Source organism: Trachypithecus francoisi, unplaced genomic scaffold (assembly GCF_009764315.1).
Source record: "Trachypithecus francoisi isolate TF-2019V2 unplaced genomic scaffold, Tfra_2.0 Lachesis_group4, whole genome shotgun sequence".
Taxonomy (NCBI): Eukaryota; Metazoa; Chordata; class Mammalia; order Primates; family Cercopithecidae; genus Trachypithecus; species Trachypithecus francoisi.
The window spans coordinates 67,709,211-67,721,343 of NW_022681469.1; the positions used below are offsets into that span (position 1 = coordinate 67,709,211).

Consider the following 12,133-nt stretch of genomic DNA (forward strand, 5'->3'; position numbering starts at 1 on the left):
AAAGCTTTTCTAAGCTTCATGTGAAAACAAAAATTATAAAAGTTAAAAATACAAAAATTTGAATGCATAAAAATCAAACCAATAGAATCTGAAAATCTATTAAAAACAACAAATACACGTTAAAAGGTGATTGTGCAAAAATGTATAGCTTTCCTGTGTAAATACTGTAACTATTTAGGAAGTATAGTGGAAAAAAAGAACTCTACTGATACAAAAAACCCTACTCATAGTATCAGTCTGAAACTCCATGATAAAACTATAAAATGCCACCAAGTGAAACAAACAAACAAAAAATACATGAAGAAATAGACACACTGTCATCTTAGATCATTGCAAATATTGGGAAGATGTTAATTTTACCTTATCTATAAATGGCAAGCAATTCTAATCAGAATCCCTATAGGTTTTTCTTGGTGGGAAGAAAAATGTGTCAAAATGATTCTTATGTTAGGAAGAACAGACATTCCAGAATTACCTAAGAATATTCTGAGAGAGAACAACTGGGGAATACTAACCTTACAAAATGTTAAAAATAATTACCAGGCTTTGCCACTTATTAGATTTTGGTACCACTAGCTCATAAATAATAAATCAATAGATAAGAATAGAAAATCCAGCAGTAGATAAAATTGTATACATTTAGTACCTGACAAAGGTAGCATTTATATCAGTGGGAAAGGATGCATTATTTGATACTAGCATTGGATAACTATTGACTGTTTGGAAAGATTAGGCTCTTTCACCAATTGACTCTTACACAATGATAAGTTCTATAAATATCAAATATGCAAATGCAAAAAGAAAAATAAATACAACAGAAAAATTGGTAAACATTTGTGTATCTAAGCATACAGAAGTTTTTCTAAGCATTGTGTGAAAACCAGAAATTATTTAAAAAAACAAAAATTTGATTGCATAAAAATTCAACATTTCTATAGGAAACAAAACATAAACAAATACAAACACATAGTAACATATTGATAAGAAAATATATTGACTGTGTGTAGAATAAACCGATTTAGGTAAAATTAAGTACATATTTCTCTTTTGTATGTCTGGAGACCTATCCAGAAAAAAAGTTGTTGTGAAACATTAATGTTAACTGTTTCTATGGATTTATTATCATGAGCACAATTCTTTATTAAAATGCAACCTTGCTATTTAATTATTTCATAATAAATTTAATATTGGTAGTAAGGCCAAGACGGATGATTTAATAAATAGAATTGGGACCGTGGTTAATCATTGGAACAATGAAATTATATCCTAATTTCATACTTTCATATAGTGCAAATAGCTTAACTATTTTTGATATAAAAAAGAAACCACAAAGTATATAATCTTAGAGGGAGCAAAGGCTATTCTAAAATGATCAAAGGAAAAACCAATAAAGGAAAATATTGATGAATTTCATTTATATAAAATATTTTAAACATCTCTTTATAAATAACTCACACCATAGGTAAGGCAAACAACGAACTGGGAGAAGTATTTGCCATACATACAATAAACAAATATGATGATGAGCCACTATAATGAAGACTAATATCTGTTGGAAAATATGGGCAAAGGGCATGAACAGGCAAAACATAAATGAACAATAAGCACATGAAATAAATGTGCATTTTCATCACTAATAAGTTAAAATATCAAAAAGATATTGCTCTTTACTTGTTATGTGGAAAAGCAGTAAAAAGAACAATAGTTCCTAGAGTGAACAAGAATGTAAGAAAACTTATGTACTTGTTAGTAGGATGTAAATTGGTAAAACATCTCTAGGAAAAAATTTAATTTGTGGTTAAAATTGTGCATATCTTTTGATTCAGAATACACTTTCTGAATAAAAAATGAAAGCCTGAGCTCCAGAATTATCTAGAGACTACATGCCATGAGTGACACAATTGGTCATTGTGTAAAATCCTTCTTGATTCTTAAGAACCATGTGTACAATATGGGAGTTTTGTGTTTAAGCCTCATCTGGAGTTACTTTCTTAAAAAGGCAGTGAAACATGTTAGAAAAAAACAATAGATTATGGGCCAGTTATGGTGGTGCATGCCTGTAATCCCCGCACTTGGGGAGGCCAAGAAGGGAGGATCATATGAGGCCAGGAGTTCATGAGCAATCTGGGCAACATAGTGAGACCTTGTCTCAATAAAAAATAAAAAATAAATTAAAAAAATTAGGCAGCTGTGGTGGTGCATGCCTGTAGTCCCAAGCTACTCAGAAGGCTGAGCCCTTGAGTATCCCTTGAGCCCAGGAGTTCAAGGCCGAGGTAAGCTATGATTACCCACTGTACTCCAGCTTGGGCCACAGAGTAAGCCTGTCTTTAAAATAATAAATTTAAAAAATAATAGATTTTCTATCTAATTTTTTAGATTTCAATCCTGGCTCTGCCGTTTACTGTGTGACTTTCTCTATGTTACTTAATGTCTCCAAGTCTCTGTTTCTTTGTTTGTAAATGGGAGAATATTAACAACACTTACTTTAGAGAATGGTTCTCATGATTAATTGATGCAATCCATACAATGTCTGGAGTTTATATATAATTTCTGGTTTGTTAACGCCCTTCTACATGATACAAAATTTAAAAAGAAAAATATCCTCTGAACTGAGGGTCAGTATTTGCCCTCCTCAAAGAAACTGTAAGACCAAATCCACCTTGTTTCGATCAGCCTTTAACCAATGACTTTTTTCAATGAACAGTTGATGAGATCCATCAAGGTACTCTTCATTATGTGTCTATCATAGCCTGTAGTACCCATCTCACCATCCATACCCTCTTAATGAGCATGCCTTGCGCTTCCTTGCCCATGACCCTGTCTGCACTCCCTTGCATGATGCTCTCTGAAACTTTTGCTCTATGACCAATACTTCCGTGCATTCTCCAATTCTTTGGAGTGGTCTTTCCGCTTCCTCTTCTCAGCAGAAACCCGTATCTCCCCTGAGTGTTCTGCTTCTCTTGACTTACTCTCGAATGGACTTTTTTTTAAAGCAATTTTCATCCATTTTCTTCATGCTCACTTCTGATCGTTTTTTTCTCTCTCTTGTATTACTAACCTTTCCCTCCCAGTAGATTCATTGCATCAGCTTTAAAATATGCTCAAGTCACTTCTGTGAAAAATAATGATACAATAGCAATAAAACACCAACATCCTTCTGTTCAGTATTCCCCCATACCACCACTCTTTTTTTCTCCCCCTTCACAACTTTTTAAGATTGTGTGATACTCACTTCCCACTGACTTTTTTACTCACTGGAATTTGCCTTTCACCTTCATTTACCACTGAAACAGTGCTTACTGATCTGCAGGAGTACTTTATAGAGGAAATTAGCTCTTTGTCTATGATTTGAGTTTTAAAAATGTTTTCTCGGTCTTATTTGCTTTTGATTTTGCTTATGATGATACTTGATTTGTGGATTTGAAAAAAATTGTATCTATCCATTTGTGGTTCATAAGCGTGATGACTGAACTTTCACACACATGTGAGATGTGCCTCACTCAATCCTTGTTATGATGTCAGCATATTACCCATCTGACGTCAAAGTAAAATATAAATTTTTAAAAATTACGTCTTCAATGTTTCTAGTTTCTTTTGTACAGATGCTGGGTTTATGGCATATTTAAAAAGTCCACTTCTCTGAGACTAGAATAAACTATGGTTTGGTAATCTCTCTGGTTTATAGCACTTTATATTTACATTTTATAGTATTTTATATTTGAGGACATTTTATATGTTGCACTTGTAATTTTGTCTGTTTCAATTAGAAGAAGGAAGTTGGGGAAATGGTGAATGGATATGTTCTGCCCATTCAGTTCTACGGAATTCCTGTAAGTTTATTTACGTATCTACTGTTTTCAAAATTTTTATCGTGAATCTTTGTGAAATTTTTGAATAACCTTTGTGCAATGCTTAAATAAATAAAAATAATTGAAAAAGGTGCCAAAAGAAATCCAAAAAGTGATGTGGAACTCATGGAGCTCTATAATAGTATTATTCTGTGTACTGACTAAATTGATTGACAATATCCAGATTAGTAATCTAGAGGGAGAAAGAGACCCAGGACATACTGCTTAGGATAAGTGAGAAAAGCCTTATCAAATAAGGCCCCCATGTGGCAGTGTAATGACACGCCATACATGCAAAACAAAACAAAACAAAAACACAGCTTGTTTATGGCAGTCTTGGTAAGCAAGTACCAATATGTCAACTAAATCCCGCTAAGAGTGACATTTGAAAAATAACACTATTACCTCATCATTTAAGATGGGGTTTTACTAAGTTTTCAGTCATAGTTCACAGTGCAAATATGAAAATGTACTGGAGGCTAGAAGTCAATTTTGAGGATAGTAACATCTCACGTTTCTCATTCTGTCGTGATCACTCACTTTTATCTTCTTGATAAATGCTTCAGAGGCATGTGTGTTCTCTCCCCCACTCACGACACACCCAAGCATGGGGTTTTAGAAATTTTCTTGATAACTAATGGCTTTCCACTCTTTTCCTTCTGCAGTTTTATCTGTGGTTAAATAATAACAACATTAATTTGAGTAGTATTTGTCATTGCCAGTGCAAATATTTTGCTGAGACTGCCTGCATAACCAGTGCATCTGTTTCCTGATGGCTAATTCTGAACCCGAACTGTTGGACTATCCAGAAGAGACAAGTTAAGTTGTACCTCCTAGGAGAAGAAAACTCTTTATAAGCCTCTGTGTCACAGGAGAGTAGACAAGTAATGTTCTGGAAGAAGTGCGCTGACTAGTCACAAACATCCATATACAGAAAACTCCCCTGCTTTTATTAACTTGAAAGATAAAGTGTAAAGTCTGACTAAATTGTTTTCTTAAAATTTTAATGTATGAATGAATATTTATGGTAGCACATTAGTTAAGACAGAGATATTTTATATACATATAGCGAGAGAGAGAGGAATGTGTGTGTGTGTGTATATATATATATATATATATAGAGAGAGAGAGAGAGAGAGAGAGAGAGAGAGAGAGATGGAGTCTCACTCTGTCGCCCAGGCTGGAGTGCACTGATGCAGTCTCGGCTCACTGCAACCTCCGCCTCCCGAGTTCAAACGATTCTCCTGCCTCAGCCTCCCGAATAGCTGGGACTACAGGCGTGTGCCACCACACCCAGCTAATTTTTGTAATTTTAGTAGAGATGGGGGTTTCACTATGTTGGTCAGGCTGGTCTTGAACTCGTGACCTCGTGATCCGCCCGCCTCCGTCTCCCAAAGTGCTGGGATTACAGGCGTGAGCCACCGTGCCTGGCCCATATATTTTTATTCTACCAAACAGAATAGTAGAATAAAATTAGATATGGTAGCTGAAAAGGATGATTCTTTGATTATTTTAAACAGATTTTTAAACTTTAAAAACCTTAGAAATTAGGAATTTACAGCTTTATTACATAAACGTGTGTTGTTAAAACATTCAAGAGTAACAGTATGTCCTGTATTAGTAGCGATGCTATATAAGAAAAAGAGAGAGCCACACAAAACTGTATACTCTACAACATTCTTTGACAGAAACTTCAAAACCAGAGGTGGAAGATACATGGATTTTGGAGCCACTGAAGCCGTGAAATTTCAGTAAAAATCATGTCAAATGTGACTTCAAATTAAATTTGAGAAACATTTATTGAGAACCTGTTCTGTGTGCAGCACTGTGCTAGGTCCCACAGGGAGAGTAAGTCATTTAGGATTGCACTCTAAAATCTGGGCATATTGGTGCAAAGGGAGGTAAACAGTAGGCTTAGGTGAGTCAGAGGACCTGGCCCAAGCCGGGACCCTCCTGCAGGTAAAGCGGAGGGTAGTGAGAAGCTCTAGCAAGGGGGCGCTTCCGAACACGCGCGTTGAGGAGGGCGCTCCGGGACTCTTGACGGAGCAGCCCGTCTGGACCCAGGCCGCGTCGTTCCTGGGCTTACTATTCCCAGTCCCGGACCGGGAGCCCAGGACGCCAGAAGACTCTACACTGGCACCGCGCTCCTCCTTAGGCGGGCGGTCAGTCCTGGGTGCGGGCTGCGCTGGAGGCTGAGATGAAAGCGACATGGTGTGGAGGGGCAAGAAATCTCGCCACCACACGCGCCAAGAAGGAGATTCTACGAGCAATTCCCCCTACTCTCCTCAGGCCATTGTGTTGCTGTTTATTAGCTCCTGGGAGGGCGTCAGGACAAAAGGAACCCTCCTCCCTTCTTAGTAGTCAGGCCCAGGGTCGGGTGTGGGAGCCGGCGCGCTGCTTTCTAGGCAGACACTGAAGCTACGGCAGCCACGGAAATAGGTATCAGCCGTTAAAGCTTGGCTCCAGGCAAGGGGTGGCAATCTGCCCCTAGCACTGTGGGGCTCCGCATCCCACAATCCCCGCGGCTAGCCTGCGTGGCTACTGGCGGCAGCTAACCGGCTGCGAGAGCGAGCCCGGCGTCTTGACAGCGGCCCACGCGTCGGGGCGGGGCTTGAGCAGTCTGCTTTAAAGGTTCCCGCGGCCGGCCCCGCCCCTCCGGTGCCGCGATTGGATCCGGCGGGGGTAGCGTTGATTTGATAGGCGCAGAGAGGGTGGGGCTGCGCACGCGAGGCCGGGGCCCTAGTTGCTGCCGCCTGGGCTGGGGCACGAGTGGCTGCGGAGTGCGGGTGGTTGGGCGTGAGGGGCCGACGGGCTCGCGCGCGCGCCGTCTGCTGAGGTCCCTCGGGAAGGAGGAGAGCGCCCAACGCCGACCCCCACGCGCAGCCCGGCAGTCGGCGGCGCGCGGAGGGCGGAGGTGGTGCTTGTGTGTGGAGCTCGGGTGCCAAGGGCTAGCCGTCAGTCCCCGGGTGCGAGTCCTTGCTGTCTTCCACACCCTTCCTTCCTCCAGGCTCCTTTCCTACATTCTTCCCGCGCCCCCACGGTCGCGGACCGAGCGAGAACACCCTTAAGCAGGTGTGGGGGGCGTGCGGGGCGGCACGAGACAAAAGGGGCACGGGGGTAAGCCCGCCATGGCCTCCCGGAGCCTGGGGGGCCTGAGCGGGATCCGCGGCGGTGGCGGTGGAGGCGGCAAAAAAAGCCTGAGCTCCCGCAATGCTGCGGTGGAGAGGAGGAACCTCATCACCGTGTGCAGGTACGGCAGCGCAGGGCGAGGGGAACCAGCCTCCGGCCGGGGCTGAGACCTCTGGGCTTGCGCGCGGGTCCCTGGGGGGTCCCGGGCATGATGGGCTGCTGCCGCCTATGTTGCGCCAGCCGAGTGTGTGAGCGTGCAGCTCCTTGGACAGGGGCCCGTGTCTGGACACCGCCGCAGCCCTGGACTTTGTGTCAGTTCCAGTGCTGGAGGTATCTGAGGGTAGAGCTTGGGGCGGGGCTGGGGGAGGATTTGTTTTGAATGTGCAATCTAGTGTCAGAGTGAAAGAGGAGGGCAGGGAGGAAGAGCTCTTTCATTTAATGCCCATTCAACTGTCAGCCAGCTTTTGATAAAGTGGTAGTAACTGTGATTGTTTACTGTAGTGCCCCCAAATCAGAGTGCATTTCGTTGTTTTGGCTTGTTTACGTTATCTTCACCCATTTCATTTCACACATGTTAGTTGAGTGCCTACTACATGCCAGCCATTGTGTGTGTGAGCGTGTATGTACTATCCACTTTTCAGCTACAGTGCTAGTTCTGGCTCTGCAGTTGTTATTAAGAGTGGGACTGTGGAGGATACCTAGTCTTTATGTCAATTATTTATTCTAAGGCCTGCCTTTCCTTAATGTTTTATAACGGTAAATGTAGTATTTCCTTACTTCAGAAAAATATAGAAACATTAAAAGAATAATTATATTGGGCCGGGCACGGTGGCTTACGCCTGTAATCCCAGGATTTTGGGAGGCTGAGGCGGGCGGATCACGAAGTCAAGAGTTCGAGACCAGTCTGGCCAACATAGTGAAACCTCGTCCCTACTAAAAATACAAAAAATTAACCGGGCGTGGTGGGGGGGCGCCTGTAATCCCAGCTACTCCGGAGGATGAGGCAGGAGAATTGCTTGAACCCTGGAGGCGGTTGCAGTGAGCTGAGTTCACGTCATTGCACTCCAGCTGGGGCCACAGTGGGAGACTCCATCAAAAATAAATAAATAAATAAATAAATACTGTTTATAATAAGCCCAGTATTCAGAGAAAACTGGTTTTTAACATGCTGATATATTTCCTTTAAGTCTTATGTCTGAGTATTAAGAAAAATTGAAACCCTAAGCATCAATTTCTTAGGAACTTCTCTGAACCATTGTTTTAAAATTACTTTTTTCCATCAGACTCCTAATCATCACCTAGAGATATTCCTCTTAAGAAGCAGATGATAATGAAACTTTTTCTTCCTTTGCAATTTCTCCGTATTTTTTCCGTTATTTTTCTTGTGTGAAAATGTGTCTAGCATCTTAAGTGGAATACAGATTGTAATTCCAGGACTTAAATGCAATAACTCACAGTGACTTTTAAAAAAATGCTTGGATTATTACAAATGTTTATCTAGCAAGAAGACCTTCTTCATTGACTGTGATTGTATATGTGTATGTAATTATTACAGCACTTTGAGTTGTAAGTGGTAAAGTATTATGGCATCTGTTTAACTTACCATTTGTACTGTCTAGGATGTAACTTTTTGAGACAAATAGGCTGTTAGGTTTTTTAAAGTATAAGTAAGTATTTTTAAAGTGGGTAAATGGAACAATAAGCAAGGCTGATTTTCTTAACCATAATATACAGACATTAAAAACTGCTTTAAAAATAAGGGTAGTTTCAACATATACAGTGCTTCTTGGGGGGTAACATTTAATAAAAGCTCTATCAGCTTTTGTTAAACTTCACAAGGGCAATGATTCTATCTGCTTTTTGCTTAGTCTTTTTTTTTTCTTCAAATTCTCGATATAGCATCTGATACTCAAAACATATTTATTGAATGAATAAATGCAATGATGGCTACTGTTCCTTTTGCTTCTCCATTTTTATCTTGACTGGTTTTAGATCATGTGATGACCATTTGTGCCCTTATCAGAGACAGTTGAAAAGAAAAGGATTTGTATTTCAACCTTATTTAAATTAAATTTTAAATTATCTTTAAGAAATTTTAGGAATGTCACACTGATTTCTGGGGACAACTCTCTGTATTAGTTGTGTTTTCATTATTGTAATTTACATTATTATTTTCCACTGTGAAATGAGTATATGCTAACTTTAGTTACAGTTTACACATAGATTTAGTGTAATAGCTAAAATAAATTGCGGTTTCTGCTCTGGATTTCATTTGTATAGTTATTTATACGGATAATATTAAGGCTGATCTTCAGATCCAAATGGTTGATGGTGCATGTAAATTATCCATGTGTAGTAATGGGGTCTATATGATAGGCTTTATCTGAATGACTTTTACTTTTTGGAAGAAAGTCACTATAGGCCATGTGTACATTTTAAGAAGCCGCATGACAAATTAAGAAAAATGAATAAAGCAGCATTTATGCATTTATTGCTAGTTTGCTTTCCAGAGTCACCAAACCCTGGGTATTTCACTCATGTCTCTTATGAATTCTTTTTTTATTTTTTGTTTCTTTATTTTTTATTTTTGAGATGGAGTCTCGCTCTGTCACCCAGGCTGGAGAGCGGTGGCGCTATCATGGCGCACTGCAAGCTCCACTTCCCGGGTTCACACCATTCTCCTGCCTCAGCCTGCTAAGTAGCTGGAACTACAGGCGCCCTATACCACGCCTGGCTAATTTTTTGTATTCTGTTTAGTACAGACGCGGTTTCACCGTATTAGCCAGGATGGTCTCCATCTGCTGACCTCGTGATCCGCCCGCCTTGGCCCTCCAAAGTGCTGGGATTACAGGCGTTGGCCACCGTGCGCCCGGCTTCTTTTTTTATTTTTATATCTCAAATCAGAGATGATTTGGTTTGGTGGAAATATAACTGGGTTCAAGGTTCACTTTATCATTAACTAGTGTGCACTTTTACAAGCCATGCAGCCTTTCCATTTGTTCATTTTTGTTGTCTGTAAAATAATATTGGACTAGATCACTGTTAACCTTCAATTATAGGCCTAAAATTAATAATGGCCTCCAAGCAAAATATGTTTATATTTAGTTTTGAATTTTTCCAAATATGAGCAGGGTAATAATGATAAGATAAATGTTTATTATAACTAAAGTATGTCCATTTTTCTTTATAAACAAAAACATTTTGGACTGCCTTTCATTTTGTAATTCTCTGCTGATGTTCTGGAAAAACTGAACCATTTGCAAAACCAAAAAAATAAAAAGTCACCAGCATATATCATTCTAGTGTATCCACTTATACTTACACAGTAATGTTTTACCTTACCCCTTAAACAATTTAGGTGTTATCTCAGGTTAAGTTTAAGGTCTTATTATATGAGTACACAATCTTTATGTTTAAAGCATTATTCAAGTGCAGTATATGGTTTTGAACTTTGAAAATGGGTTGTTTGGATAGATAAGATAGTCAGATAAAGAGCTGATCTGAATTTTTTCTCATTGTGATTGTATACATGTATGTATATGTAATTCATCAGTTTTTTTAGTGAACATTTACATGTCATACACTAAAAACATTTGCATGGTCCTTATTTCATCAGATAAGTACTGTTTTATCATATTTTTCATAGATTTTGGTGAAGAGATAGTAGGTCATTTGAGGACTCCAAATCTTACACACTCAACTTCAAAATATTCATACACTTGACTTTGGCTCTGAGAACCAACTAGTATTTTCCCTGTATATTCTCTATCGTTTAGAACTTCAGAAAATTAAGTTGTTAAAGCCCTTCAGATTTTTAAAACTTGCATTTTTATCCATAATCAGATATTAGTCATTCTTCTGTCCTTTATAAGCTTCATTGTTTACAGAAAACCTTATATATTCCTTTGATTTTAGTTTTGGTGGCAGAGAATTAAAATCTAAGTTCTCTTTCTATGACTTAACAATGTCTTATGAGCAAATTATTAAAATATACACATATACACATTTCTAACTAACACTTGTCAAACTTTTAAGTCAATACTTTTAAGAGAAACTTCCCATGCAAAGTCGTAATTTTCCTGTTTTGTGGCTAGGAAGAACTAGTAAGAGGAATATAAGGAGTATTGTGATAAGCATGGTGGAGACAAATGATGATTTCACAATTCAAGTGTTTTTAATAACATATGCATAGTCTTAGTTTTCTATAGGTCATGATATTTCATAACTTGAATATTATTTCAAATTACATTAGCAGCTCAGTTTTTCCATTATAGTCAGGGAATGAGAAGCTTATATTTTTATACATAACTAATATTGGAGTTAAGTTTAAAATCCTCCATCAACTGTAGTGCTTAGCATTTATTTTGGAGTGCAGGATTTGTATAACTGAGATTTATTTAAGTGTGCAAATTTAATCCACAACACATAGTATTTACAATATTTTGGATGAATTGCTTTTAAAAAAAAATTACACTTTTCCCTGCCTTCTTGAAAAAGACTATACATAGAATAATGTAATCCTTATTGATGACTTTACTCTGAATCTGCCTCTATGACTATGCCCACTGTGCAGTGGTTGTCCTTGGAGACTCTTGTGGCGTATAGAGCTTTTGCCTAAATGGCCCCAGAAGATTATGTGTTTGGAGTTCTTTAAGCTTTTGCATCCTTCTGTTTCTTCCTATCAAGTTATTTGTTATTTCTTACAACTCTTTCTATTTCTAGCAGTTCTTTTCTTTGTACTTCCCATTCTGACTTGCCGATTATAATTTGTTGTGACCTAGGAAAATATGTAACTAAACTTTTCAAATGTTTATTTATTAATTTTTTTTAAAAGCACCCAGAGGCCTGAGTTAAGTTTAGTGAGCTTTAGAACTCTGAACTTCTTAACATTCTAGTTGCTAACTAAACAGAAAAACTGTCTATTCTGTGCTTGAACTTGGTGGGAGAAATGCAGATATGTGAAATGTTATTGAATATTAATGACAATAAAATCTGTCTTATCCTGTTTTGTGTTGCTATAAAGTAATACCCGAGGCTGGGTGGTTTATAAAGAAAAGAGATTTATTTAGCTCATGGTTCTGTAGGTTGTGCAAGAACCGTGGCCTCAGCGTCTGCTGAGCTTCTGGTGAGGGCTTTTGTGCTTCATCAGACATTGG

At 38.8% G+C, this 12,133-nt stretch overlaps 2 protein-coding genes and 1 non-coding gene across 6 annotated transcripts in view; 2 read left to right on the forward strand and 1 right to left on the reverse strand.

Moving 5' to 3' along the window:
• Positions 1-12,133, reverse strand: part of ABCB1 (ATP binding cassette subfamily B member 1) — a 220,523-nt gene that overhangs the window by 122,381 nt on the left and 86,009 nt on the right. The window lies entirely within an intron of this gene.
• LOC117073896 lies at positions 3,439-3,540 on the forward strand. Its single transcript, XR_004433443.1, has one exon. It is a non-coding gene; the product is annotated as a small nucleolar RNA U13 (small nucleolar RNA).
• The window catches only part of RUNDC3B (RUN domain containing 3B), a 205,555-nt gene continuing 200,001 nt past the window's right edge, over positions 6,580-12,133 (forward strand). For all 4 annotated transcript variants that reach the window (XM_033193874.1, XM_033193877.1, XM_033193876.1 and 1 more), the window contains exon 1: positions 6,580-7,098. In XM_033193874.1, coding sequence (XP_033049765.1) covers positions 6,977-7,098 — 122 coding nt within the window. In that variant the 5' untranslated portion in view covers positions 6,580-6,976. The remainder of the gene's footprint in view (positions 7,099-12,133) is intronic.